Here is a 15,285-nt window from a genome sequence, read left to right on the forward strand (position 1 = left end):
TTGAATAACCCGTTAGTATGCGTTGTATGACTTTATGTGGTTATGGTTATAATGGTGTCGAGATAACTAAACTTGCATCATTGTTTTGATTGATATATTGTGAATATAAGAAATGATTGAAACCGGTGTAAGAGGCCGTCCGAGACACGAGGACGAGTCATGGAGGTATTCGGTCATCTCCCTAGGGATGTGGCCGAATGTCCCCATGACTTTCCTCGAGTCTAGACCGGCCTCTTCATCCGCTTGGGAATCGGTTCTTAAAATTGTTTAGCAATTATATTTGTCGTTTGATTATCAATTATACATCAATTATCCCTTTTATGTGTTATTTTCAAGTAAACACCTACTAAACCCGTTAGTTGCGATGTAAGTTTATGAACGTCAAATAATTTCATAAACGGGAAATGGGACGTGCCACTCGATTAAATAAATCACTCGGACTAAATAATTGGGTTAATTGATCCTTAATTCGTAAACGCATCGAAGATTCATGGAACGGCGTGAATGCCCTTTTCCACTAAAAATTCACAATTTCCAAATACTGAGCAGCGTAACACGAATAGAATTGATGTCTAGCGAGTACTCACGTGCCGTGACTCGAGTCCGGGCCCAATTTGAGGCGGCCCGAGTCGTGGCACGAGAGTCCTTCTTAGACTCCTTCGTGTGATGCGATCTCCCATTTATACACGAACATTGTCATTTTATCATCCAAGGGCATAATCGTCATTCCGTGATTCACCGATACCCTAGGCGTTAGGGAGTTGGAAACGCTTTGATCTATGAACGAAAAAGGGCAACCCGTTCGGGTATGAGTTTCATTCACACGGCCCATTCCACTCACTTTCAGTGTTTTTATCTTCCTATCGTAGATTCGGTGGTGAACATTTCATTTCAGTTGCAAAACACGAAAAACCGTATTAATCATGCATTTGGCTTAATCAAACATTAGACAATGGATAAGTGGAATGATAGATTCCAATCTAGAGTCAAAACACGAGTTTGGCTAATTCGGTGAAACCGCAGTGGCACTTAACTGAATAAGAGTCTTAAAACGAACACACACATGTAATCGGCTTAGAACACCTATCCTAATCCACCATCTATGTTTGCCTGGGTTAGATACATTGTTTGCTAACCAACCTCGGTTAATAACTGATTAAATCACGTACATTCGGCTCTAATACACAACTTGTCTGTATTCACCGATACTTATCAGTTGTTGTCTGTATTTCATCAGTTTTATCAGTTTTCTTCTGTTTTTTATTCTTGCTTTTTTCTGATTTGTCGCGATTCGGGCCTGAACCCATAGGTTACGTGTTACACGGGGTCCAACGCCCCAAACCACCGAACACGAGGTCCAACACCTCCTAATTCACCGAGCGCGTGCAACCCGAGTGCGGAATGGGATCTAGCCTCGGTTCACCGTTACACTCCGAACACAGCCTATGTGGAAGGCAATTTGGATTGGGCGTGTGAAACGGATCTAGATATCACCCGGGAACTCGATCGGCCCATCGGATACAGTGAGAACCGACCGGTTCTCCGAGAACCGTTGGATCGATCGGACCCAATGCTGATATAAGGGACGGCTGTTTCCTTATAGGCTGCATAATCTTCCTCGCCGTTGACAGTGATGAGTTTGCCTTCGACAAAGAATTTCAACTTCTGGTGCAATGATGAAGGAACGGCGCCGGCGGCGTGAATCCATGGCCTCCCGAGTAGGAGACTGAAAGCATTGGGTATTTCAAGGATCTGGAAGGTAACAGAGAATGAGCAAGGACCCACATCAATTAAGAGATCAATTTCTCCGTTCACTACTCTCTTAGAGCCGTCAAAGGCTCGGACGGTGGTCTTGCTTGCACGAATGCGACTCATGTCCACGTTCATCGGTTTCAGAGTGGAGACGGGGCAAACGTTAAGAGCAGAGCCGTTGTCGATCATGAATCGACCAACGACATGGTTGTTGCACTTGCAAACTATGTGCAATGCCCACAAGTGTCCTTGTCCTTCCGAGTGAATTTCGTCTTCCGAAAAAGGAATCTGATTCGAGAAAATAGAGTTCACAGTCTCCTCGATTCTATCCGATGCAGTATCTTTCGGGACTTGTGCCGCAGTGAGAACTTTCAGCAAAGCGTTCCGATGAGGTTCGGAGTTCAAAAGCAATGCGAGCAGCGATATATGAGCTGGTGACTTTCCCATTTGCTTGACCACTTTGTATTCGCTTGCTTTGATCACCTTCATGAAAGCTTCAGATTCTTGATCGGTGACCTTCTTTGTAGGGAGTGACACAGCTTCTGGAACGGTTGAGAACTCAGTAGCGGGAGCCTTTCCTTTGTCAACAGGCTCTGGACCCTGATAAACCCGTCCTGAACGTGTGATTCCCATCGCGCTCATTTCTACTTCTGCACTGGCAACCTCGCTCTCATATGTCCAGGGAACTCGGCTATTGTGATAAGGCTCCTTTGCAGGAACCTCGATAACGAACGGGATGGGAGCGAATGAAACTTCTACTGGAGCATAGTTAATGACAAATGGAATTGAGGCCTTCTGCGAGTCTTCTTCCTCATCAATAGCAGCAATGCTAATCATGTTGACAGAAGGTCCTGAACCTGATCCATGATCAGGAAGAGGGTTTGCACGGACATTCGGCGGCTTCACCTCTTTAAAGGAGATTTGTCTTGTATCAATCATCTCCTAGATTTTTTCCCGGAGCCTCCAGCAAGTATCCAAAATGTGACCAGGAGCACCCTGATGAAACTCACAGTGAAAATTTTGGTTATGCATGGAAGGATCAAAATGGGGACCGGGTGCTTCTATTTTGATCTTGTTGCCTGCAAGAAGCTGCCTGAATATGTGAGAGGGGGGAGCTGGTAAAGTAGTATATTGCTTGCGTGGACGCGGTTGAATAGCACTGCCTTGTTGAGTTCTAGGAGCTGGAGCACGTTGAGCCGGCTGAGGAGATCTCGAAGCCGAGGGTCTAGCTTGTTGAACTTGAACAGGAGCGTACTGTTGCTGAGGTTGCGACTGGATAACAGTTGGCGAGGTTGAGAAATAAGCCTGCGGCGTTTGATAGGGTTGCACATAATGCACGGGATGTGCATATGCTTGAGAAGTCGGTAATGCAGAGGTGTAGTCCACCGAAATCGGTTGTGAAGCTTGATGTCCAGAATTGACAATGCCAATAGTCGCGTCTTTGCCTCTCCTGGATGTTCCAGCGGTTTGTTTCTTCGGTGTCTCTCCATCCTTCTTCTTCGACGGGCTTTCAATTCTTCCTAGCTTAACACCCATGTCCAGCTTCTTTCCTGCCTCAATTAGGTCTGAGAAAGAGGAGGTATGAGCCAAGAGATGTGAGTAATATACGCCCTTGAGCGTGGAGTCAAACAGTTGAACTTGCTGTCGCTCAGTGATTGGAGGAATGTGTTTTGCCGCTTTTCCCCTCCATTCCGTTGTGTATGCTTCGAAAGTTTGACTTTCTCTCATCTCTGTCATGCTGAGATCAAGAAGAGTGGGGGGTGTCTCTGCACAGAATCGGTACTGGTCGAGGAATTTCTGAGAAAGATCTGTCCATGTAGGGATGTCGCCGGCTTTCAGGGTCATAAACCAATCTAGCGCCGATCCCGTAAGACTGTCTTGGAAAGTCTGAATAACAAATTCCTCGTAATCCCAATACGAGAGCATTTTGCTATGATAGTGACGGAGATGATGCCGAGGGTCTTTGGTCCCGTCGTATCTCTTAAAATCTGGAATCTAGATCTTAGGGGGCAACAGCATGCCTGGAAAGAGATTCCAGTCATTGTCACCGAAGTCAGGACGGGACGTGCCTGCTTGGAGGGCTCGAATGGTTTCCTCCATTCTCTTCATTCTTTTCTCCTATTCATTTTCAGGAGGAATGTTTGTCGGTAGAACTGCAGGAGCGGCATGAGTAGGCGTGCCTGGTTCAGTGGGGGGAATATTTAGGGGTGGTGGAGTTTGGTAGGGAAAGCTCATTTGGGTTTGTGGAGCTTGGAAGGAAAAAGGTTCCGCGATGGGAGCAGGGATTTGTGTGATCGCGACTGGAGGAACCGTCGGTGGTGGAATGGTGTAAATTGGAGGTTGAGTAGGTATGGTGAGCGGCGGCAAAGTGAGCATTGCGAGATCTATTGATAGGAATGCCGCAGGTGGAAAAGGTACCGATGTAGGAGCCGGTGGTGGTGGCATAGGATCACTGACTGGGCTGACTGTCGGCACATATGTCATTGCTGAAAAAGACATATCGTCGCTATCCGTCACATAAATAGGCGGGTCGACCGGATTCAGGTGCACGGTTGTCCTGCGTTCAGGAGGTGGAGTGTGGCTCGAGGAAGCTCGGTTTTGATCCCGAAGCATAGCCATGAGCTCTGTCATATTGGTATTCATGTTGGCAGCCAACTGATTAACCATCCCTTCGAGTGCGGCGAAACGCACGGGATCGACAACATTGGATGGCGCCTGTGCAGGAGAAGGGAGGTGCGTTGGAAGAACACCAGAATACGCTATAGATGCTGGAGGTGACATCACATGCGTGTCTTGCGGAAGGGAGTGTGCCGGCATTGGTGGCGCGTCTTGCTCCGAGATAACGGGTTGTTGCTCTTCGGCCATTCTTTCGCGTTCACGAGTAGGATATCGATGCGACGCCAGTTGTTAGTACCTATATGTACAAGTGTATGAGTGTAATTGTTATGTGTTGACCATCTTCAAGATATAAATGACAATGTATGAATGCATGAGATGTATGAGTTTAAAAACACTAATGCCATTACATCAGTTTGATTCACGTTCCATAATTTACAAGGACAGTCTGTTTGAAAAGGAAACATAAACATTAAACCAACAACTATTATAACCCGTAGTTGAGTGAGCGCTACGCAGATCCTGCACAGGCAACAAAACGCTCAGCAACTGAGCTTAAGGATGGGAGATCGCGCGCGCACTTGCCCGCGCTCGGTCCAGCGTAGCGCTCAAACGTGCTATCTCCCTGTCTTGGCTCACTATGCGTGCACGAGTTTGAGCCAACTCGCTCTGAAGCTCCCTGTGATCAACGAGTTCTGCACGAATATCCACAAGTTCGCAGAGGAGTCGATCTCGCTATGCTCTAATGACTTGCATCTCTGTGTGCATGCTCTCCTTGGACTGAGCTCTCTGCGTCTGGAATGTCTGCCTGCGGTGTCTGCAGCATCTGTGGTATGCGTAACCGACGAACAGGTGCGAATCCATACGAATGGAATTGCATCACATACGCTGCTGTAGCTGAGAAAGCTCGCTCCTCGTCAGTGGGATGCTCCGGAAAGTATAGCTCCTGAACGATGCGCGTGCTCCATAAGCGTCGGACCTCTCTAACCCGTAGAACCCTATCCGGGAGTGAAAGTGTAGTGTCTGCCCACCTGAAGCGGTGTGAAGTGCGATCTGCCTCTATAGGAATATCTTGTAGTCCACCGAGTTGTCTGACGACTCGGGTTGGAAAGATAAGTGTGCTCCCTAAATGACTGATTAAGGGAAGTCCTATAACTGAAGGACATCCAATGATCATGGGACCGCCAGGATTCCAACATGTAGTCCATAAAAACTGTGCTGGGGTGAGCACTTCCATAAACCGCGTCCAGTCGGTGTAGTTACGGTCGGAGGGTCGAAACACATGAAGTAGACGAGCGATGAGCGAACGCTCGTCGGTGACGTCAGCACCCCATTTTGGCCCACCGGCTTCCCACACGAGGATTCCCGACCGAAGCCCGGGGCACTATTCATCACCCGGCAGTCAGAGGCAAATAGGCGGGCACGGGGTCATGAGCAATAGGAGAAAGAGCTAGGTCACTGAGAAAGGCGGAGGAAAGCCATCAAACGAACGAACGAACAAGGAATCCCCAAAATGACGGGGCTGGCACTGTGGCACTATTCATCATCAAGTCACCGAAGCACCGAAAGGTGCCCAATATGGGACTCCAAAAATCCCTCTCAGCGCCAAAGTGACCAACAACACGTCCGGACGCATTTCCGGGGCAAGCCACATGAGCCAGGACACCCCGATCTCTCACGGACGCATTTTCTGACAGAACTCCCGGGGCCCGCTCCACCGACAAGCAGACGGCCCCCCAAAATGGGCCTACAAGCACCCAGGGACCACCAGAGTCGGGGAACAAGCTTCAGATGACCTTTCGGAACTCGACTCGGTTTCCCGAGGGACGTTTCAGTGATCATGACCGTCTCCCGGCGAGCCTTCGGGGCACGTCCACGGAAAGCAGAGATCACAACGATCCCCGTACATCTCAAGACATTCAGGGAACAATGAGAAAACTCCGGTCAAAAGTCCCTAGGTCTCCCCGGGCCTACGGTCTTCGACAGAGGGCGATGAGCCAACAATCCCCCGCGGGGCATAAAGACCACCGAAACGAATGTCAAGACGCACAAAGAGCAATCGGGGATCGGGGGACACTAAACTCCGCTCCGATCGTCCGAACAGGGCAAAACCGACTCTTGAGGCGCCGAGTCGCCCGAACATTCGCTCATACGATGCATGGCGACATTAGGCTCATTCGAATCCTCGTCGCTCAAGCATTCCAAATCTTCAAATTAATTGGACATCGGAGGTCGGATGTGAGCTCAATCAAGTTTCAAGCATTTTCCGGCTTTTCTCTCAGTCAAATGGGGCCCACAGCTCAGCCAAGCCGAGCCGTCAAGCCACGGCTCAACCCCAAGCCACGGCTCAAACCCACGGCTCCGATGTGACGACCCCAGCGGCGGCTAGAACCCTCCCACCGTCGGCTCCATCCCATGGCCGGCGGCTCCAAGGGAGCCTTCTCCTTCCCTCCACCACAAATTTGAAATATCTCTTACACACTTACATCCATCCATCAACTCCCATCTTTCCATCAACTCCCATCAATCCTCCACTCACAAAACCCCACCCTAATCCCTTCTTGAAAAATTCGGCAGCCCCCTATTAGCCTTAAAACCGCACTTAGCTCCCCTAATCGAGCCATTAAGCTCCCCTTTATAAGCCCTTGCACCATTAAGCTTAATCACTTCTTCAACTCCATTCTCTCTCAAGCCAATCTCTCTCCAAAAACCTCTCAAGCTCCAGCCCTCTCCCTCATTTTCGTTCAGCCCGAGCCAAGGCCGAAACCGGCCAAAACCATCGGAAAACCACCCGGTATTCCGGTAACCACTCGACCCGACTTAAGCCAAAATCATCAAACTCCCTAGCCTACATATTTTCCATCCCCTAAGTCCATTTCCGGGCTTAGATTTTTGATTTGAAGCTTCCTACATCACGTTCCAGCCGTGAGGAGAGTCGGGTCCCGGGACCCCCTAGTCGTGTGCACCGGACCTCATCCACGTGCCATTTCCACCCACGACTTCGGCGAGTCGTGCCATCACGTTCCAAGGGTTTCTAACAACCCTCACCCTCCCCCGTGAAGAGGTGGTCATGATCCAAGGGCCGATCAACAGTGCATAACCGTCGTTCATCCGTTTCTCTCTTACCGGGTTTCTCACACTTTTACCGAACTTTCTCTCACATTTTCGGGTTTGTTCAGGCCTTGGCACATTCGGGTCTGCCCATGGTCGCCTAGATCTCCCCCTTAGGAGTCCATCGAGCCCGACCTTGCACCGTACCGTGGCCGGAGCAAGCGTGCCGACCTGTTCTCCCGAAACTGCCGCGGCTGTACCCCTCTCGGGTCACTCCACCCGTAGCTCCAAACCGAGTCTTGCGACTCTCAAGGCCGCTTCCCCGACTCTTTTCCTCGTGCATCGAGGCTAGGTAACGTCTCTTTACAACTTAGAGAAGCTAGAATCCTCAATCCTTGCTTGCATGAAGTGTTTACGCGGCTTAAAGGCCCGGGGTGCATGAAAGCTTACGTTTTTCTTTCGGATCTATGTCTTCCATGCATTCCCATACAACGTGCGTCCATTATATCTATTTGTATGATCAGGCCGTGTCCATATGGTGCGTGAGCTTGCGTGCCACGGTGGGAAGTGGCTCGGATCCGGACGGGAGAGGTCCCCTTGGCCACGGTTGAGCCACGGGACTCACGGCCTAGTCTCTAGGGAGAGACCCGTGAGCTCCCTTGGCTTGCCCGGGGCTAGGGTGGTCTCTCTTCTCCCGGAGAGAGTTGATTCTCACGTCTTTTTTACCGATTAATCACATATAGCATGATGGCATGACGGGAAAAGACCCGGATCGGGGCCGGAGAAACCCTCCCGACCCGTGTGAGCCATGGAAGCTCACGGCCTCCCTTGGATGAATAGGGCCGAGAGCTTCCTTGGACCACACGAGTCCGGGAAGTTTTCTCCCACCTCGAGACGGGCCGATTCCCGTGTTTTTATCCATTTCATTATTAGTTGAATCGATGTCGTATCGTTGTTTCCGTTTAAACACGTCATTCGTGTGTGTTTTGTGCGATTTCATGCGATTATGACCATGGCTAAAACGTGATTAAATGGAGGGAATAATACGGGATCTAGGAAGGGGAGCTTTAGAAGGGTTCGGCCATGCCAAGGAACCCACGACCATCCCCTTTGCAATAGGGGCCGTGAGGCTCCTTGGTATGTCCGAAGCCTTTGGCCTCTCCTTTCCTCGAGGCCGCATGATTCCCGCGCATTGCTCCAAATCCCATCGTGAAATTAGCAAAGATTGTTTGTTGATTTCGTGAATACGACGTTTTTCAATGTCTCGTGTGTTTATTTGTGTGAATCGGTATTGCGTTGACGTCAATCTAATAAAAGACATGTTATCCTCGTGCGCATGTTGTTTGTTGCATGCAAGGGGTGATTAGGAACGCCGTGAAAGACCCACCGAAACTCGAATTGGGTCAAGGAGTATCCGGCCATTCACCCTTAAAAGGGTGGCCGAGTTATCCGTGACCTCCTCGGAGTCTCGGTTGGTCTCTCTTTCATTCCGAAATCGATCCTTGGAATTGTTCGTAATTATACTTCCTTTTAATCGTTGTCTACGCGTTCATTAGTTATTAGACATGTTATATCTGGATGTCAACCGTCAAGATCGTAATCGTAACATGGTGTAATAAGTATCGAAGAATCTCACAAACGGGCAAAGGGAGCGTACCACTCGGCTAATTAAATCACTTGGGTTAAACAATTGGGCAAATTGACGGATTAATTCACGAACGCATCGATGATTTACGGAATGGCGAGAATGCCCTTTTTCATTAAAAGCTCACAATTTCAAAATACCGAGACACGTAACACGAATAGAATTGATGTCTAACGAGTACTCACATGCTTTGACTCTAGTCCGGGACCGATTTGAGGCGGCTCGAGTCAAGGCGCGCGAGTCCTTCTTAGACTCCCTCGTGTGACGCGATCTCCAATTTATATCCGAACATTGCAATCTTATCGTCCAAGGGCACAATCGTCATTCCGCGATTCATCGATACCCTAGGCGTTAGGAAGTTGGAAACACCTCGATCTATGAACGAAAAGGGCGACCCGTTCGAGTGCGAGTCTCATTTGCACGGCCCATTCCGTTCACTTTCGGTGTTTCTATCTTCCAATCGTAGATTCGGTGGTGGACTTTTTATTTCAATTACAAAACACGAAGAACCGGGTTAATCATGTACTCGACCTAAACAAACATTAGATAATGGATAGGTGGAATATTAGATTCCAATCTAGAGTCAAAACACAAGTTTGGTTAATTCGGTGAAACTGCAGTGACGCTTAACCGAATAAGAGCTCTAAAACAAATCCACCCATGTAATCGGCTCAGAACCATATTCTAGTCCACCATCTATGTTTGCTTAGGCTAGACACATTGTTTGCTAATCAACCCCGGCTAACAACTGATTAAATCACGTACATTCGGCCTAATACACAACTTGTTTGTATTTACCGATACTTATCAGTTGTTGTCTGTATTTCATCAGTTTTATCAGTTTTCTTCTGTTTTATTCTTGCTTTTGCTGATTTGTCGCGATTCGGGCACGAGCCCATAGGTTACGTATTACACGGGGTCCAATGCCCCAAACCACCGAACACGAGGTCCAACGCCTCCTAATTCACCGAGCGCGTGCAACCCGAGTGCGGAATGGGATCTAGCCTCGATTCACCGTTACACTCCGAACACGGCCTATGTGGAAGGCAATTTGGATTGGGCGTGTGAAACAGATCTAGATATCACCCGAGAGCTCAATCGGCCCAACGGTTACAGTGGGAATCAACCGATTTCCTGCAAACCGTCGGATCGATCGGACCCGACCCCCGGCTCCTTGAGCCCGCGTTGCCTTAATTCACTTATCGGTTATTCAAAATACACGGTGAGCCGGAGCGGAATAGTGGCCCAATGCAAACCGATCGGGATCTATTTACTTATTCGGTTATACTTTGTAATTGTTCGAGAGAACATTGTGAGGATTCTATTTGTATGTTCATTCATCTCCTTGTAAGGATCCCCGATCGGTGAGCGAGAGGTCCGAGTGCTGGATCGGTTAAGTTGGTCTATCGCCACCAAAGGGTGAGTAAGCTTGGATACTCGTGGTTTCGGTTCATGCAGGGAATCAACCATCACGGTTCTACGAACTGTGAAACTAAGATAGTGAACCGACTCCTCGATGCACAAGCCTACTCATCTTTCGGACTCTTGGCCCAACTTGATCAATTCATCGAATTTACGGTGTCAAAACGGGCGAGTCGAGCGCAACTCTAAATCACGCGGTAAATAAACAAAATGGCAAGCCTAGCAAGCTAGACTACCGAAAGGGCGTGCGGGATATAGGCCCGCACGTAATAGAACCCCCGAATTCGAAATTTTCGGTTCCGTATGACCATTGCCTTAGCATTTAGGTCTACCCCGCACCCCTAGACCCGGGTAACTTGCCGGCCCTCGACCTTCGGGCTGTAAAATGGCAAATGGCGACTCCTTCTCACGTGCGTCCGTTGCGCGTCCCCGGGAAGGTGGACACTCCCAAACCGCGTTTGCTTAGGCTCGCGCATGCGTGCCCCGACGAGATTAAATTCGGGTGCGCACAGCTTGGCGACTCCACTGGGGATATACTTAGAGGGTTCGGGCTCGTTCCCGCTTGCTTTGTTTGCTTGTTTATTTACCGCTTTCCGCGTTTCCCGCTTATCTATTTTACGCACTCTTATTTCCCGCACATGCATTGCACATCATACTAGTTTCTTAGGTACCTTGTCTGACATCCCACGGGCACCAATATAGGAAGCTAGGTTAGTCAGAGGTTCCGAGTAAGGGAACGGATCGAGTCGACTATGCCACCGAACCGGCCCCCAAAGATCCTCGCTCGATTTCAAGGAATTCACCCTTTGAGTCAGGAGCCCCCATCCCTAGTTAGCGGTTCTCCCAGTAGCACCGAAAACCATGCATACACAGGGACCGTCATGCTGGACCAATTTTTTACCTCCATGCCGTCAACCGACCCAAAAGTCGAGTCCTTGAGTCGGCCCGTAGTTTTTTTAGGACGGGCATTTTGTTGTTTTTGTAAGAAAGAGCGATGTATACTGTAAAGAACACCACTATAGTTTATCCTTCCGCACTGCATACATCTTTTCGAAAAAAACTTAGGACATTGCATTGATTTGATTCTAAAAACATTAAGCCGGCATCTCCTCCATCTAGGTAAGGATGGACTGCCCGGCTCCCGGTCTTAGGCTCGAAGCAATCACGCCACCAAGGCAAGATATCATGCGCATCTGGAGGACTCTCCGACCGGTGGACCACGCATTCATCCAGGGCATCATCGGAGACGTGGTTATGCTCACCGAGACCCCGGTGGATTGGATCTTCTTGAGGACCGCCGCCGAACTTTGGGATCCCGAGCACGCGGTATTCAATTTCCAGGGGATGGAGTTAGCCCCTACGATCGAGGAGTACACAGCACTCGTCCAAAGGCCTACATCCACGATCCACGGCATCTTCGTGCCTAATCCGTTCACAACCATCCAGGGTCAGCTCTCCACTCTCCTCCACATACCTGCTCAAGACATCCACGAGGAGCTTCACGAGAGGTGGGACCAAGGCATCCGGATCGCATGGCTCTCCAATTGGACGCTCCTCCGCGCAATGACACCCACAACGGCTTCCTATCAGCGTGATGCCTGCCATGGATTCCTACTCTTGGTCTTTGACACTTTCCTATTTCCGTACTCGCCGAACCTCATTGACGGGGCTATAGCCCAAGTCGTCCTCCAAGCGGTGGGAGGCCATGGTTACGTAGAGGCTTTGTTGGCCGAGACCGTCCGGTCTCTTGACTATGTTAGGGAGGTTCGGCGCGGCAGGATGAGGGGATCCCCACACTTACTCTAGATTTGGCTTCTCGCCCATATCCGCCCCTTTTGTTCATCACATCCGTTCTTCTACATTGCCGACGAGCGTTCGCTGATCGAGCGCCTGGTACCAGTTATCCCGCCTCCCGAGCACAGTTTCTCGGAATGGAGGCGTTTTTGGCGTGAGTTGATGCTCGCGCGCTTCCTATGGGTCGCTCGATGGAACCCCGGCGGCCCCATGATCACGGGATGTCCTGGAATTGTGGGAGTCCCCCTTCTCAGCCATTTGGGGAGCACACTCATATTCCCCGGCCGGGTAATCAGACAGCTCGGCGGCCTGCAGGACGTTCCCGCCGAGGCGGACCGTCTACCTTTCCGCATCCAGTGTGCTGATTCCACATCCACGGCCCCCACAAGATTCCTTCAGATCCGAGAGATTCGCCGCCAACAGGACGCTTGCGTCATACAGCGTCTGTACTTCCCCGAACATCCCACCGACAACGAGCGAGTCTTCGCCGCCACCTCAGCGTACGTGGCTCGATTCTACGCACGGGGATTAGCATCGCCGCAACCATCCCATGCCGCCCCAACTCCCCGCGCTACATCCACCCTCGCCCCCGAAGCCGAGAGTTCCATCCAATCGGCCATGCACGCGGAGCTAAGGGCCATCAGGGAGGAACGGGATAGGCTCCGTTGCGAGCTTGTTGACTCCCGTGCAGAGGTCGCGGACTACCGGGAGCTTCAGACACAGCTGACTCGAGCACGTGCCCGGGTCGCACACCTAGATCGGAAGATGGCCCGCTTGAGCGAGGAGTTAGATCGAGTGCACAAAAGGGCGCGCAACCTCGCCCACCCCTAGGATTAGCGAACGCACTCATTTTTGCCCTCGCTCAGACCGACGCCGCTTTCAAGCGGCCACCGAGCGCAAAGGAATGCCGGCTTTACGTTTATGTTCCTTTCTTTTCCGTCGTATGTTCTATTTTGTAAAACTATGGAATTCGAAGCTAATCAATGAAATGACATTAGCATTTCGGAAAACTCATGCATCTCATACATCTTGTCATTTTACCTATTCCGTACTCATCGTTTTAGATGTCGACGTTTGCCCTTACACATTCTTGGAATCTAGGTGATCACAACTGGCGTCGCACCGCTACCCGACTCGTCAACGTCTCAGGATGGCGGAAGGGGATCACGTCGATGTTTCGGAAGAAGTCAACCCTTCGGTCCCGACTCTCTCTCAACCATCGCAAACACACGCTCCGCCGCTTCTCACTCCTGCAGGCGTACTCCCGGCGTATTCCGCCGCCCTTCTAACACATCTCCCGCCCCTGGCGTCTTCGGGGACACCTCTGCCACCGGCCTCACCAATTTCCGCCGCCACCAATGACCAAGCCCGCATTGCGGCCCTCGAGAGCACGGTCAACCAAATGGCCACCAACATGGCTGAACTGCTTGCCCTACTCAGAGAACCTAACCGAGCCTCTTCGAGCTCCACGCCTCCGCCGGGACCGGGGCCAACGGTCGACCCAACCCCGGAGGCTCCACCAGCTCAAGCCCCAAGAAACATTGAGATTCCCGCACCGCCAACGCTGCACACGTCCGCGGTCCACCCCTTCACCAACCCATTTCCGCCGCCGCCGGCCCCCACGGCCGTCCCTCTTCCACCGACGGCTTTCCTATCCTCGGAGCACGTCCTGTCCGCGCCCCCGCCTGTCTCCATACCAGCCCCAACCATGGCCTACGCGATACCTCCGCCGATGGTTTTCTCGGCGCCCAGTGCACCTGTCCCGACTCATCTTCAAGCCGCAGAGCTCCCTTCCTATCCGTCTCTACATCCTCACGTCGGCCTCTCCTACCAGGCGCCGCCCCCCATAGACACCACCTTCCACGAACCGGGCACGCCGACTCATGCAGCCCAGTTCGCCTCGCCGACGCATTTCTTCTCCGAGGCTGACACCGAACAGGAACAAAGGCTCAAGAGGATGGAAGAAACGATAAGGGCCCTACAAGCGGGTGATGCTCGTCCCGACGCGCACTACGGCGACTGCAGCCTATTCCCGGCTATGCGGCTGCCCCCGAAGTTCAAGATCCCGGAATTCAAGACTTATGAGGGCACGACGGATCCGCGCCACCATCTCCGCCACTACCGGGGGAAGATGCTGCAATATTGGGAATACGAGGAGTTTGCCATCCACTCCTTCCAAGACAGCCTGTCGGGATCGGCCCTCGATTGGTTCATGTCACTGAAGGCTGAGGACATCCCGACGTGGGAGGATCTCTCCCGAAAGTTCACCGACCAATACCGATATTGCGCGGAAGCACCTCCCACCCTCTTGGAGTGAAGCACCAAAGAGATGGCGAGGGGCCAAAAGTTCGAAGAGTATGCTGCCAAATGGCGTGCCCAAGCTGCAAAGCACATTCCCCCGATCAGCGAGGCACAACAGATCCAATTGTTCCACTCCACACTGAGAGGAGTGTACTATTCGCACCTATTGGCACACACTTCGTCATTTTCCGACCTCGTCGAGGCCGGGAAGAAGTTGGATTTGGGCATCAAGCTTGGAAGGATGGAGGACCCCACCAGCAAAGGAGATGAGTCGTCGAAGAAGGTCCCCGCGACATCATCGTCTTCAAGCGGGAGAAGGGGAAAGGAAGTTACGGTGAATACCGTCAACACGGCCCAACAGGTCCCTCAGCAATATTCGATGAACTACACGGCGGCGCCTCCCACGGCCCCCTCCTACCAATACCGATATTGCGCGGAAGCACCTCCCACCCTCTTGGAGTGAAGCACCAAAGAGATGGCGAGGGGCCAAAAGTTCGAAGAGTATGCTGCCAAATGGCGTGCCCAAGCTGCAAAGCACATTCCCCCGATCAGCGAGGCACAACAGATCCAATTGTTCCACTCCACACTGAGAGGAGTGTACTATTCGCACCTATTGGCACACACTTCGTCATTTTCCGACCTCGTCGAGGCCGGGAAGAAGTTGGATTTGGGCATCAAGCTTGGAAGGATGGAGGACCCCACCA

The 15,285-nt window shown here is 51.2% G+C and overlaps 1 protein-coding gene across 1 annotated transcript; it reads left to right on the forward strand.

The window, feature by feature from the left end:
• The first annotated feature begins 13,682 nt into the window (after positions 1-13,682).
• LOC116193741 (pollen-specific leucine-rich repeat extensin-like protein 1) lies at positions 13,683-15,044 on the forward strand. Its single transcript, XM_031522486.1, has 2 exons — positions 13,683-14,437; positions 14,726-15,044. Exons 1-2 carry the CDS (start codon positions 13,683-13,685, stop codon positions 15,042-15,044), a joined length of 1,074 nt encoding a protein of 357 aa, XP_031378346.1.
• The last annotated feature ends 241 nt before the right edge of the window (positions 15,045-15,285 follow it).

The sequence above is a fragment of the Punica granatum genome, chromosome 2, assembly GCF_007655135.1.
Source record: "Punica granatum isolate Tunisia-2019 chromosome 2, ASM765513v2, whole genome shotgun sequence".
Lineage (NCBI taxonomy): Eukaryota > Viridiplantae > Streptophyta > Magnoliopsida > Myrtales > Lythraceae > Punica > Punica granatum.